The sequence below is a fragment of the Heptranchias perlo genome, unplaced genomic scaffold (assembly GCF_035084215.1).
Source record: "Heptranchias perlo isolate sHepPer1 unplaced genomic scaffold, sHepPer1.hap1 HAP1_SCAFFOLD_131, whole genome shotgun sequence".
Classification (NCBI taxonomy): Eukaryota; Metazoa; Chordata; class Chondrichthyes; order Hexanchiformes; family Hexanchidae; genus Heptranchias; species Heptranchias perlo.
Window position 1 is genome coordinate 509361 of NW_027138548.1, and position 15780 is coordinate 525140.

Here is a 15780-nt window from a genome sequence, read left to right on the forward strand (position 1 = left end):
CACAGTCATACAGATAAGCAAGGTCCTAGGTTTGATCCCTGAGCTAATTTAGCTGATCTGAGCCAAGGTAGAAGTAAAAACGCTACAGTTGGCCTCAGTTTATCAGTGAAGCTTTCTGATTTTAATGCTCTCCAGAAACCCCTGCTGCAAATGGACAGGGTTGGTCATGTCACAGTCCACAGTTGAATTTCCTGCCAGCACTCATTGTTTAGGCTCATTAATAAAGAATTACTATTCGGACAAGATGCTCGAGTCTTGTTCGTGCTTCTGAATGATAAATGAATGTGTTAGCATCCTCAGCAGAGGAAGGGAGAAAATTGCAGGGTACAAAAAATGCATTCCACTGTTGCAGGAGAGGGAGAAATAAAAAAAAACCTTGCCTTTTCGATAGCACTTTTCATCTCAGCACATCCCAAAGTGCTTCATAGGCAACAAATTACTTTTGGAGAGTTGTCACTATTGTGTTATAGGCAAATACAGCAGCCATATTAATGTTTCACAGTGATGAGATGGATGATCAGTTAATCTGGGACAGAATTAATTTTCACTTGAGAAACGTGACAGCCAATGTGGATTTGTTGAAGTCAAGTCTGACAAACTTGATTGAGTTCTTAGTGAAATAATGGAGAGGGTTCAAAACTCAATTTCAAAGTTTGCAGATGACACAAACTTGGAAATGTGGTAAACAGTGAGGAGGATGGTAGCAGACTTCAGAAGGAGATAGGTGAAATGGGCAGACACATGGCAGGTGAAATGGGCAGACACATGGCAGATGAAATTTAATGCAAAGAAGTGTTGTTAGTGGATTTTTCCCATTACTGTCTTGCAACAAGAGTTGTTCAGCCTTCAACAATAACTTCCGCATGATTCCGGCCTGAGTGGTTATTAGTCAATATGTATTAAAGTTTGTTGTTTACCAACAATCTAATAATTACAATACAACTGTCTTTGGCGTACATTTGTAAACAATTTTACAACACCAAGTTATAGTCCAGCAATTTTATTTTAAATTCACAAGCTTTCGGAGATTTTCTCCTTCCTCAGGCAAATGTTTTGCCTGAGGAAGGAGAAAATCTCCGAAAGCTTGTGAATTTAAAATAAATTTGGCGTACATGACATTGCAAGCAATTATACAACCTGGTTTTCCCATACATAAACTGATGTGGTCTGACCTCCTAGGCTGCCTTGGGCTGGACTTCCGATTGTCCTCTCGAGAGCCATAATCTTAGGGTATGCTCCCTCCCAATCTTTTTACTATTCAGCTGCGTTGTTCTGCACGTAAGCATCTTTGGCCTTATCTTCTGGTCGTAAATTATCTTGTCAGGCTGCTGCCACGTTAGCAACCCGAATGAGTTGATCTACGTTGCGTAACGACCGACCTCAACCCTTCATCTCTGATTACAAGCTGTTTGTTTCTTTTCAGGAATGTGTGCCCTTCTTATGAGTACAGCCGTGCTATTTGGCCTTGGGGTTTCTTAGCAACCACATCTCTTGTTTTGGTATAGACACCGCCCCCCCTCCCCCCCCGCTTCTGAAATTAGTATGTCTCCATAATTCTTACTTGTGTAAGCAATCTCTGAATGTTATCTGTTCTATGGAATGTTGGCCTTATACTCCCCACTTTTTGGCCTGTAAGTTGCCCTTGTTCTCCAGAGCTGCTGAACCACGACCCTTTTGCTAAATGTTTGGGTGTTATGCGAGCCGGGATATTTGACTATACTTGTTTTAAACCACATTCTTACAAGTGTGAAGTGATGCATATTGGGAGAAAGACTGATGAGAGGCAATATAAACTAAATGGTACAATTTTAAAGGGGTTGCAGGAACAGAGAGACCTGGAGATTCTCGTACACAAATCTTTGAAGATGGCAGGACAAGTTGATAAAACTTTTTTAAAAAAAAGCATGTGGGATCCATGACTTTATAAATAAGACATAAGATTACAAAAGCAATGATATGCTAAACCTTCATGATTCACTGCTTAGGCCTCAGTTGGAGTATTGTGTCCATTTCTGAACCACCATTCTTTAGGAAGGATGTCAAGGCCTTAGAGAGGGTTCAGAAGAGATTTACTAGAGTGGTACCAGGGATGAGGGACTTCAGTTATGTGGAAAGACTGGAGAAGCTGGGTTGTTCTCCATAGTGCAGAGGAGGTCAAGGGGAGATTTGATAGAGGTGCTCAAAATTGTGAGGGGTTTTGGCAGAGTAAATAAGGAGGAACTTCTGCAACTGGCGGGTGAGTTGGTAATCAGAGGACACTGATTTAAGGTAGTTGGCAAAAGAACCAGTGGAGAGATGAGGTTTTTTTTACACAACAAGTTATGATCTGGAATGTGCTGCCTGAAAGGGTGATGGAAGCAGATTCAATAGTAACTTTCAAAAGGGAAATGGATATATACTTGAAAAGTAAAAATTTGCAGGACCATGGGGAAAAAGCAGGGAAGCAGGACTAATTGAACAGCTCTTTCAAAGAGCTGGCACAGGCATGATGGGCCGAATGGTCTTCCTCTGCTGTATGATTCTAATCAGTGTTCGTTGAGGGATAAATGTTGGCCAGGACATTGGTCGAACTTTCACCTCTTCAAAATATTGCCATGAGATCTGAACAGGCTGGCAGAGCCTTGGTTTAACGTCTCATTCCGTCAATGCTGCACTCCCTCAGTAGGAAGTCTGAAGTTTCAGTGTATATGATGTACTTGAGTCCTGGTTTGGGGGGTGGGGGTGCTAAATCTACAACCTTCTGATTCAGAGGTGACCGTGCTAATACTGAGCCAAGCTGACACTTTTTATGTAACTTGAGACTCTTGTTGCTGTATAAATATGGCTTCTGTTAAGTAACCACGGATTTCTGTGTGTGTGTGGTAGTCTTCTCTGACTTGCTCTTTGTGACCCAACAGGGATGAAATGGCTGATGGTCTCATTTACAGACAACCTTTGCAACAGTCAGCTCATATGCAAGGGAAGTATCCTCTTCATGATGACCAATCTCAAGGGTATCTAGGCATGGTACCCTCTGGTGACTCGTTCAAACGCAGACCAGACTATGGATCGCAGTGCTTGTCTCACAGAGAAGAAGGGCGAAGATCAAGTGAACATGATGGTGACAAGTTGAAGAAGATTTCTTACCCCCACTCAAGATCTGACGATCGAGGAAGGGATCCTAAACGTTCACGGCTTGAACACCGTAGCCGCAGCAGGGATCGTCATAGCAGAGAGCGCCGTAGCCGCAGCCCAGAAAGGCACAGGAATTACAGAGCCAGAAGTCCTGACCGGCGACAAAGTCCGACTCCAACTCGGAATCCAAGCAACAGTCATGCTCAGGAACATTTTCCATACAGCAAAAGTAAAAATGACGAATTTCGTGAGTTGGAAATTGCTCGCAGGAGGAAAGAGCAAGAAGAAAGGATCATAGCAGAAATGCTCCCTCCCTCTCAGCGGGAACTCTCAAACCCCACTTATGGTCTATCTGAGCAATTTGATAAGAGTATATTAGGCATTCAGCAGTCTCCAAGTAGTGGCTATGTTTTGCATAGACCAGATGAGGCCCCTCCAATGCCAAAGAAATCTATTCTGAAGAAACGCACTGAACCAGGATTGGAGCTCTCAACTACAATGCAGGTTAGATCTGTATTCTGTGTCTAAATGATTTACAGCTTAGTACTTTTTCCAAATCAAAAAATCTACCTGACTCTTCCTTTGCTCATTTCACATTTTGCTGGTTTTTTTTAGAAATGTTTTATATGTATATGCATTTAGATATTTTCAGATTTAATAAAATTTAAATATAGATTGCTTTGGCATGAGTACAGATGCATTTGGGGCTGAGCTACAGCTCAAAGCTTCCCCCTCTTTCAACCCTCACCCCACACATAAAACAGCCAGTCAAAACTGGAATACAAAGGAGGAGGAAGTGATGCTTCAGTTGCATAGAGCCTTGGTCAGACCCCATTTGGAGTATTGCATTCAGTTCTGGGCAGCACACCTCAGGAAGGTGTGGCCTTGGGGGTACAGCGCAGATTCACTGGAATGATACAGGGGCTTGAAGGGTTAAATTATGAGGACAGATTGTATAAACTTGGTTTGTATTCCTGTTGAGTTTAGAAGATTGAGGGGTGATCTAATCGAGGTGTTTAAAATGATAAAAGGATTCAATAGGGTAGGCAGAGAAACTATTTGCTCTGGTGGGGGAAACCAGAACAAGGGGGCATAATCTTAAAATTAGAGCTAGGCCGTTCAGGAGCGAAATCAGGAAGCACTTTGTCATGCAAAGGTAGAAATCTGTAACTCTCTTTCCCCCAAAAGGCTGTGGATGCTGGGTCAATTGAAATAATCAAGACTGAGATCGATAGATTTTTTTTTAGGTAAGGGTATTGAGAGATATGGAACAAAGACGGGTAAGTGGAGTTGAGGTACAGATCAGCCATGATCTAACTGAATGGCAGCTCAGCTTTGAGGGGCTTTATGGCCAACTCCTGTTCTTGTACTGCGTGTGTGTGGAGACTGCTGATCGTGGCCGAGGACTGTCTTCCAGCCCCCCATCCCAGTCCTCAAACAGTGCCTCTTGCTAGGGAGCGATTTCACAGAAACATCTAGCTCTCTGGTATCAAGGTAGTTACAGTACAGGAGGAGGCTATTCAACCCATTATGCCTGTGCCGGCTCTTTGAAAAAGCTGTCTAATTCCCCTGCTCTTTGCCCATTGCCCTGTAAATTTTTCCCTTCAAGTATTTATCCAATTCCCTTTTTGAAAATTGCTATTGAACCTGCTTCCACCCTTTCAGGCAGTGTATTCCAGATCATTACAACTCGCTGCGTAAAGAAAAAAAATGTTTCCTTGTGTCGCTGCTGGCTCGTTTGCTGATTACCTTAAATCTGTGTCCTCTCGGTACTGACCCTTCTGCCACTGGAAACAGTTTCTCCTTTTTTACTCTGTCTTAACCATTCATGATTTTGAGCACCTCTATCAAATCTCCCATTAACCTTCTCTGCTCTCAAGAGAACAACCCCAGCTTCTCCAGTCTCCACATAACTGAAGTCCCTCATCCCTGGTACCATTCTAGTAAATCTCCTCTGTACCCTCTCTAAGGCCTTGACATCCTTCCTAATGTGGTGCCCAGAATTGAACACAATACTCCAAATGAGGCCTAACCAGTGGTTTTATAAAGGTTTAGCATAATATCCTTGCTTATATACTCTATGCCTCTATTAAAAAAGCATATGGGATCCTGGGCTTTATTAACAGCCTCCTCAACTTGTCCTGCCACCTTCGAAGACTTCTGTACATACACCCCCAGGTCTCTCTGTTCCTCCGCTCCCCTTAAAATTGTACCATTTAGTTTATATTGCCTCTCCTCATTCTTCCCACCAAAATGTGTCATTTCACACCTCTCTGCATTAAATTTCATCTGCCATGTGTCTGCCCATTTCACCAGTGCTTACAGGCACAGTGCACTGATGTGCTCCCTGTTGCTTGTTTAACTAGGACCACTCTACCTTTTAAGGCACTGGCTTCCAGTGTTACCTCCTGCTGAATGAGAATGCCAGTCCCCAGATTCCTTACATATGCCAAGCTGGCTGGTCAACTAACATCACCCTGGAGGACTGCAGGATTGCCTACTCCCATCAGATTAAAGGGATCATAAACCAGTCTCCCTGTGGAAAACGTGTGGATGTTAGCTGCATACAGGATAAGCTCATCTGTCCTATACTGTATAATAGTCCACCGACACTCGGTCACGGTTGACACCCCATGGATGACTAAAGATAGAGATTAAAATGAAACAGAAAAAGGAGGCTTATGTCGAACTTAACATTCATAGAGAACCAGACTGAATACAGAGGAGATCTAAAAAAGGGAGTAAGAGGGGCAAAGAGAGTATGAGAATAGGTTAACTGCTAACATGAAAGGGAACCCAAAAGTCTTCCTTAAACATAAAAATAATAAAAAGGTAGTCAAAGGAAGCATGGGACTGATTAGGGACAAAAAAGATCATCTAATGGAGGCAGAGGGCATGGCTGAGGCACTAAATTAATATTTTGCATGTCTTCACTGGAGATGAGGCTGCTGCATTGTAGCAGTAAAGGAGGAGGTAGTAGAGATATTGGATGGGACAAAAATAGATAAAGAGGAGGCACTTAAAAGATTAGCAGCAATCAAAGTAGAAAAGTCACCCGGTCCAGATGGGAGGCTTCCTAAGTTACTGAGGGAAGTAAGGGTGGAAATTGCAGAGGCTCTGGTCACAATTTCCAATCCTCCTTAGATATGGGGATGGCACTGGAGGACTGCAAATGTTACACCCCTGTTCAAAAAAGGGGAAAGGGATAAACCTGGCAATTACAGGCCAGTCTGACTAACTGGTGGTGGGGAAACTTTGAGACACAATCCAGAACAAAATTCATTGGCACTTGGAAAAATATGGGTTCATAAATGAAAGTCAGCACGGATTGGAAAATCATGTTTGACTTACTTGATTGAGTACTTTGAAGTAACGGAGAGGGTTGATGTTGTGTACATGGATTTTCAAAAGGCGTTTGATAATGTACCACGTAATAGACTTGCTAGCAAAATTAAAAACCCATGGGATTAAAGGGGAAGTGAGTGTGTGGATATAAAATTCACATACATATACATAAAATACATTGTAGTCAGGAATATTGTGTGCCCATTTCTCCCATTGTTTGAGCCAGGTCTCCATTATTGCCAGTATATCGTCATCTCATGTGGCTACTTGTGCCTGCAGCTCACCAACCTTATTTACCACGCTCCTTATTTACGCGCATGCACTCCAAACCCATCTTCGTCTGCCTTGCATTTCCCCCCCTGTCTGATCCCTCCTATTTCTGAACTATTTATTCCATTGCTGTTTGTCTCTCCCAGTTCTCTGTGCACCTTATATCTCCTCTCTGATGCTTCATTCTGGTTTCCCCCCCCTGACAAATTAGTTTAAACCCTCCCCCACAGCACGTTAACCTCCCTGTGAGGATATTGGTCCCAGCTCTGTTGATCTTGTACTGGTCTCTCCTGCCCCAGAACTGGTCCAAGTGCCCCAGAAATCTGAAGCCCTCCCTCCTGCACCATTTCTCCAGCCACACATTAACCTGTCTTATCTTACTGCTCCTCCTACTCACTAGCACATGGCACTAGGAGTAATCCAGAGATTACTACCTTTGATATCCTGCTCTTTAACTTCCTCCCTAGTTCCAGAAACTCTGTCTGGAGGACCTCAACCCGTTTCCTACCTATTTCATTGGCTCCCACATGGACCACGACTTCTGGCAGCTCCCCCTTCCCCCACAAAATGTTCTGCACCCGTTTGGTGATGTCCTTTACTCTGGCACCAGGGAGGCAACGCACCAGGGAGGCAACACACCATGTGCGACTCACATCGGCAGTTGCAGAAACACCTGTCTGTCCCCCCTAACCATCAAATCCCCTATGACCACTGCATTTCTACACTTCACTGTGCCTCCTGTGCAGTTATTTGCCCCACAGTGCCCTGGATGTGCTCTGGACTACACTCCCCCGAGGTGTCATCAGCCTCAACATTATTCAGCACTGAAAACCGGTTTGAGAGTGCCACGCTCCTGGAGGATTCCTGCACTTCCTGTCTCTTCCCCCGCCCCCCTCCCCCCCCCACCGCCCGATGGCTCTCTTGGCTGCAGGGTGGCCACCTCCTGGAACTTGCACTCCTAGGAAATTCTCAGCCTCCTGTATACCCTGCAGTGACTCCAGCCGCTCCTGAAGCTCAAACCCTGAACTTGAGTTCGAGCAACTCGAGGCACTTTCTGCACACGTGGTTGTCCAGACACATGAAGTGTCCTGGAGTTCCCACATGGCACTGGACTTGCAGACAATGGGTCTCAGCTGTCCCATCATTTTGCTTAAAAAGCTATCTGCTTATGATATACATATATACATGTCTCTTGTTATAAAGATGTTTTTAGTTTACTATCCCCTTAACTCCTATTTATTATTTTTGTATACCAGATTTTATTTAATGCAATTTGGATCCCTTAATGTTGATACCCTCTGCTTAGCTAATTTTAACCCCTTGGATCTAATTAATTACTCTGATTATTTATATATTTACTCTGATTATTTATATATTTACTTATACACTTGCCCCTTCATTTAAATTACTTAGCACCTCTTTCCCCCTCTGCACCGAATTGCCACTCTCACCAATTTCCTGTTTTTAAAGTCTTCACTCTGTTTCATCAAGCTCTGTGCTTTTGCAGATATCCCTCTCATATATACCCTTCAGAAACACACTAGTACAACTGGTCTGTCAACTTCCAGCATTGTGGAGAGGTGAAGGTTGTGGATGAACAGAGACCTTGGGGTTCAAATACATAATTCTCAGAAATTGTAAATGCAAGTAGGTAAAGCCATAAAGAAGGTTAGCAGCATTTTGAGTTTTATAAATAAAGGCACAGAGTACAACAGTAAAGAATTTTGACAACTTTGCACGTGGCAATGGTTATGCCATAGAGTACTGTGTACGGTTTTGGGTGCCCTATTATGAAAAGGACATGGTGAGTATACAGCATGGCATCACCAGGATGATACCAGGGATGGGAAACTATGGTTATGAGTGAAGACTTGAGATACTGGGACTGTTTCCACTGGAACAGAGGTGTTTTAATGGAGTTTTTTTTTAAATGAAGGGTTTTGATCGGATGAATAGGGAAAAATTATATCATATTGGGGATTTACTGATGAGGGGTCCGGTTTAAAATCCTCAGTAAACAGAGGTTAAGAGAAGTGTCTTTACTCAAGAGAGTTGCTGGAACACAGAATGCTTTGCCACAGGGAATAGCTGAGGCAGAGGAAGATACAAGGTTACGGGAAGAGAGCAGGGCAGTGGATTGGGTTTGGATTGCTCTTGTAAAGAGCCAACACATACCTGATGGGCCAATGGCCTCTTTCTATGCTGTAAACTTCAATGATTCATTGTGAATGGTTTCTGTACATGTCGAACGCCTAGCTGGTTCACAGCTGATATTGCAAAACTACATTCTGAAGTGGGTCCTCAATTGAGCAACTGGAAGAGCTTCATACTAAGTACATTGCCCAGTGTGAAACTTAATTATACACACCTTACGGTCTCAGTCTAGGGCACCGAGCTTGCTTGGGCATTGAAAAGGCTACATTTGGCCTTGGGACCTCAGTTGGGATTTTCACTGCTGATCACTGGCTCCTTTTGGAAAGCTCGTGTGTGAAAACAAGATTAGGCTTCAGGTGATGTCCTCGCTGGTCAAATAGCCTGTTCACACTGTAAACTATAAACAAGGGTCTTTAGCTACTTAGGTGAGGTACTGACGGGCAGCTCGTATATGTAGAACTGCTTCCCAGCATGTCAGCCCATTCAAGAGGTGAGAAAATGGAGAGAGTGGGCGAAGTAAATGGACTAAGATGCAGAAAAAAGCTCTGACCATGCTGCCTTTGTTCACTCAGTTATTCAGAAGTTTCAGTTTGATTGCGAAAGATGCATGCATGCAAGCCAGCAATATGAAAAGCGCATTAATGACCTGTATGGACCGCTTGTGCTCTCAGCACAGCACACGCTGCCTATGGCCAGGAAAAAAAGTAGCCAAATTTTTTTTAAAAAAAACCTGTGTTGCAAGAGTATAGGCTAGAAAATGTGACTTCTCCTAACTTTGTGGCTGTTTGATTTTTTTTTAGTTTGATGAGTACCGTGGTGGCACAGTCGTTGAAAACCCTGAACATCAGGAAAATTATCTTCCATCGCAAAGCTTTATGCGGTTATCACAGCACGAGTCCAGCTTCCCTGAGACTGAACAATTCTCTTTCATGCGAGACGCCAGAGAAATGCATCGAATCACTGAGCAGGGCGGTCTCCCTGGTCTAACAAACACCAGTTTCCTTTTTGAGCGGGGTCTTACTTCTAAATTTGGCACAAAATCTGAATCGGAAATGTCTTCTGAAAATAAGGACCGAGTCGCGGACTTTCTCCTCCCACACGAACGAGCCGGTCAAGATGGCAGTAGCTTCTCTCGTATACTTGGGTTATTGGCAGAGGCTGAGAACAGCAACTTACAAGAAAGGAGGAAGCGGAGCTTCCCCGATATAGAGGATGAGGAAAGGTTTCTGTACGGAGAGGATGAGGATGACAAGACAGAATCTGCCAAATTTAGGCCTACTCCTCCAAACCGGAATCTCCTTCCTATAAGACAAACCAGTCTACCTGAAGGAGTGTCCAACATGGCTATTGTGAAACCTGATAAAGAGTATGAAAAGATACATGATTTACTGAAAACCATTGGGCTCGATATAGGGGTAACGGAGATCAGCAAGCTGGCAGCCCGTACTCAGGAGCGGCTCCATGGGAAAAAACCCTCAATGCGATCACCCGACCGCCCCTTGGAATCCCACAAATCAGGTTCTTGGGATAAGCGGAGGACCCGAAATGAGACAAAATCACCAGAGTCTCACTCACAGTCTCGAGTGAAATCGTACAAACAAGAAAACGTCCCTTGCCCTGTGGTGAAAGAGAGCAAGGAAGTGTTTAGACGAGAGATGAATGTGAAGGCTAATGAACCTGAGAGAACGGCTCCACGATGTCCTGCTGTAATCGCTCCAACGAATCGTAAGCCTGGTTTATTGCCTACCCCCTCACCAACTTATGTCATGCCGCCCTATGGGCAATATCCAATACCGCCAGTAAATTATCCACCAAATGCACCACCTCCTAACTATAATCAATATGACCATTATCTCTCATACCCTGCCCCTGCCTGGCCGACGTACCCACCCCCACAAGTTACTGAGCCATATATTCAGGAAACGAGTAGTCCAATAGTGGTGGTGATGCAGCAGCCAAAGGTCTCCCGGCCAAATCTGAGGGTCATTGAAACGGTCAAGGCTCCCAAAGACATGGACCACAAACGAGAGGATTCGGTGCTGGTGCAAGTGCAAACAACATCTACCTTACCCAATATTCCGACACCATCCTCGAACCGAATGGTGCTGATGCCCAAGTCTACTGAGGAGGATAAGAGGAAATCTGAACAGAAGCGAAAGGTTTGTAAATGTTAATTGTGTATCTTTGTGAAGAGAAGGAGGGTTGAATTTTTTTTTATCACTCAGCATGTGTTTTCTTTCGTATGGGCAAGTTATGTTGAAAAATGTCTCTTGTGCTTTGCACATAAGAGTTACAGCAGCCAAGGAACTGTGTGAATGACTAACTAGTGACTCGAGGTTACTAATTAATGGTAAAAATTTGTGGGATTGGACTTGGATGTGATATCTTCCATAATCAAGTAGCCTGCTGACACTTGATGTCTAGGCTCAAGCATGGCCACTTTTGAGTGAGGGTATGGGATGGTTGCCAGTACCTGTGGAACCATATCCCAGAAAGAGCAAGTGTCTTCAAGAAAGGAGGGTATAAAATTGACAAAAAAACAGGAATGTGATACATTCGTGTGCCAGCCTGGTGCACTGTGGAGCACAGAGACAGGTTCAAGGCTGACACTATTTTGAGTTTATTTTGCCTTCCCCCTATATGGGACATGTGCATAATTACTGATCTCACTGTTTCTATTTGTCTGGTGAAATCTTGGCTGAAAATTGCTTCAGGAATGGTTACGTTGCTGAAATTTGCAATTCTGTATATCTTTGATTACAGCTTTAGTGTTTTGGGTATCAGGAATGGATGGGAACTGTCCCTTCTGTGCACATTTGAAGCAAACCTCCCTGGATATTAGCCAGAGCCCTGGTAACGTCAATGTGGAATTGGGATGAAGCATTCCATCCTTTGGACTAAATGTGATTTTGGAAGGGGGAGGGAGAAAAGAAAAGGAATACACGAGGATGAATACAGGAACATGCAGAAACACGTTAAAAGGCTGATCAGGGGGGCCAAGAAAGACTTTGGAAAATGTCCAGCTACAAAACATTACAATATTAAGAGTATTACAATAGTAAGAGGGCATTCAAGGTAAATCTTAGGAATGATTGACTAAAGAATTGTTAATAGAATTATATTGGAATGTTCTGAATGGGATGCTCCAGAGCTCACTAAAAGGGCCACAACTGTTTCTAATTTGGATCAACAACTTGGATTTAGATGCAAATTCATCAAATTTTCAGATTATACGGAGCTAAGAGGGGGTAAGAAAAAAGAACTTGCATTTATATAGCGCCTTTGACGACCGCAGAACATCCCAAAGTGCTTCACAGACAATGAAGTACTTTTGAAATGTAGTCATCTTTGTAATGTAGTCAATACTGTTTTAATGATGGTTGAGGGATAAATATTGGCCAGGACACTGAGAGAACTTCGAATAGTGCCATAGGATCTTTTACGTTCAGCTGAGAGGGCAGACTGGTTTAATATCTCATCCAAAAGATGGCACCTCTGACCGTGCAGCACTCCCTCAGTACTGCGCTGAAGTGCCAGCCTAGAATATGTGCTCAAGTCTCTGGAGTGGGGCTTGATCCCACAACTGCTAATTCACAGGTGAGAGTGCTACCATTGAGCCAAGGCTGACACCTTAATTGAGTTGTGGAATTTATGGAGGTATCTCAAAAAATACATAATAAATTGGACAAAATATGATGTGGGAAGAACAATGGCAGATGAAAATTATACTTGTGTGAAGTACTGCACAAAAGAAGGGAAAATGGGCAACATGTACTTCATGAATGATATTGAAATACCTAAGGAAGCAAGTTGAAAGGGGCCTACAGGTCTGTAGACTTGACACTCAACATGTCCAACTAATGCAGAGCTGCAATCAACAAAACTGAACTACATATTCAAAACGGTAGACTATAAATCAGTGCTCTGGTCAGAGTGAGCCTTCAACTGTGTCCAGTTCTGGCCACTAAGGATCAAAGGAGACATTCAGGCACTGGTAGTGCAGAAAAGAGTGAAAATCTTGGAACACCCTAATTTGCAGCATTGTGGGAGTACCTTCACCACATGGATGGCAGCAGTTCAAGAAGGTGACCCACTACCATCTTCTCAGGCAACTAGAGCAGTAAATGCCAGCTTTGCCAGTGACACCCACATCCCGAAGAATCCCTAATCTAATCCCACTCTCCGGTTCGTTCCCCAAACACTTCAGTTTTCCTTCTTCAAGCAACCATTTCCCAATGAACACAGCTTCAACAATGGTTTGAGACAGAGTTCCACATTCCAACCACTATCAGTGTGAGGAAACTTAACTTAAATTTGTGCTTACTCATAACCATCTTTCTTGAACGATGGACATAATCTATCACTATTTACCCTATCATAACCATTCAGAATTTTGAAGATTTTTATTGGGTCACCCTCATTCTGAACTCCAGTAGAAAATATCCCAAACCTCTCAACTGTTTCCGTGACTAACCCTTTCATCCTAATAATACACTATTTTTTCAATTGGATTTATAACCTTTGTATAACGAGGAGCCTAAAATGCATGTTTTACTCCAGCTGTCGTGTAAGATTTTGTACAAGCTTAACATTACCTCCTTGCCCTTGTATTCTTTCTCTGAATGCAGAGCCAAGGATTCTGTTTGCCTTTTATTATGACCTTATTTACTTGTGCTGTGACATGTGTATCTACACATGAAGGCCCTCTTACTGCATGTAAAATATTAATGACTAAATTTGATTGCACTTCTACTTCACCTTTGTCCAGGGGGTTTTCTTATGTTGGTGCAGAATAAGGTAGTAGCAGATCGAAGAATGGAACATAGGAATTGTTAGACACAAAAAGACCAAGGCCCATTTAGTTCACCTTCCAACATCCTGGTAGTCACATGATATAGCAATAATGTAGTTGTTCACTAATCATGGCATCTATTGTAGTTGAGTTAGTGCAGAGGATAATGTTAGTGCAGACATTGGGCCACTAAACTGTGGTGTGTTGGCAGATCAAGCACTTAAATGAAGGTTTTATCCATTTAAAAACCTGGTGTATGATTCATCCTGGCTACATGGATATTTCAGAAGTGATGTTTTCTGGATTATTTTCAGTGAAAAGCAAAATACCATGGATGCTGAAAATGCTGGAAATACTCAGCAAGTTAGGCAGCATTTGTGGAGAAAGAGACAAAGTTAATGTTTCAGGTCAATGACCTTTCGTCAGAAGTAGTGAAAGATTTAACAGTTTTTAAGCAAGCACAGAGTCAGGCAAAGTGGAGGGGAGGAAAGAACAAAGGGGAAGGTCTGTGATAAGGTGGAGGGCAGGAGTGATTAAATGTCAAAAGGGATGATCGTGCAAGGCAGGGAGCAGTGTAATGTAACAAGTAAAGAAACAAAAGTTGGGTTTAGAGGAGCTGTAAATGGTAACAACAGAACCATTAGCAGCGCCTGCTGACTGAAAAAAATGAGAACAGTGGTTATGATCTAAGTTATTGAAATCAGTGAATCCGAAAGGTTGTATAGTGCCTAATTGAAAGATGAGGCGCTGTTCCTTGGGCTTGGGTTTGGGCTTCGTTGGAACAGTGTAGGAGTCTGAGGGCACAGTGGGAGTGGGACGGAGAATTAAAATGGCAAGCAACCAAAAGGTCCGGGGTCACGCTTGCAGATCGGAGGTGTTCAGCAAAGCGATCACCCAATCTGCATTTGGTCTTCCCAATGTAGAGGAGACCGCATTGTGAGCAGCGAATACGGTATACTAAATTGAAAGAAGTACAAGTAAATCGCTGTTTTGCCTGGAAGGAATGTTTGGGGACCTGGATGGTGGGAAGGGAGGAGATGAAAGGGCAGGTGTTGCATCTCCTGCGCTCACACAGAAAGATTCTGTGGGAAGGAGAGCGGGTGTTGGGGTGATGGAAGAATGGACCAGGGTGTCGCAGTGGGAGCAGTTCCTTCGGAATGTGGGGAGGGGAGGGGAAACTGTGTCTGGAGGTGGCAGAAATGGCGGGGGATGATCCATTGAATGTGGAGGCTGGTGGGGTGGAAGGTGAAGACAAGGGGGACCCTTATCGTGGTTCTGGAAGGGAAGGGTTGAGGACAGAAGTGTGGGAAATGGGACGGACACGGTCGAGGGCCCTGTCAACTACAGTGGAGGGGAATCGTTGGTTGAGGAAAAAGGAAGACATATCGGACACACTGGTGTGGAAGGTGGTATCGTCAGAACAGATATGACTGAGAAACTGGGAGAATGGAAGAGTCCTTACAGGAAGCAAGGTGGGAGGAAGTGTAATTAAGGTAGCTGTGGGAGGCAGTGGGCTTATAGTAGATATTGATTGACAGCCTATCCCCAGAGATGGAGATAGAGAAGTCCAGGAAGGGAGGAGTCCGAGATGGACCATGTGAAGGCTAGGGGAAGGGTGGAAATTGGAAGCAAAGTTGATGAAATTTTCCAGTTTGGGGTGAGAGCAGGAAACAGCACTGATACAGTCATCAGTGTACTGGAAAAAGAGGTGAGGGAGGGGACCTGAGTAGGACTGGAACAAAGAATGTTCCAAATATCTCACAAAAAGGCAGGCGTAGCTGGGACCCATACAGGTTCCCATAGCAACACCTTTTATTTGGAGAAAGTGAGTGGAGTCAAAGGAGAAGTTGTTCAACGTAAGAACAAGTTCAGCCAGGAGGAGGAGGAGGACAGTGGCCTGGTGGGGGGGTGGAGGTGTAGAAGGACTGAACGTCCACAGTGAAAAGGAGAAGGTTGGGGCCGGGAAACTGGAAACAGTTAAAGTGGCGGAGGGCATCAGAAGAGTCACTGATGTAGGAGGGAAGAGACTGGACAAGGGGAGAAATAAAGATTGTAAACAATTTTACAACACTAAGTTATAGTCCAACAACTTTATTTGAAATTCA

The 15780-nt window shown here is 43.7% G+C and overlaps 1 protein-coding gene across 1 annotated transcript in view; it reads left to right on the plus strand.

Annotated features, from left to right (window-relative positions):
* Positions 1 to 15780, plus strand: part of znf318 (zinc finger protein 318) — a 72941-nt gene that overhangs the window by 18969 nt on the left and 38192 nt on the right. The window contains exons 4-5 of the mRNA XM_067977161.1: positions 2898 to 3618; positions 9684 to 11042. Of these exons, the coding sequence (XP_067833262.1) occupies positions 2898 to 3618; positions 9684 to 11042 (2080 nt within the window). The remainder of the gene's footprint in view (positions 1 to 2897; positions 3619 to 9683; positions 11043 to 15780) is intronic.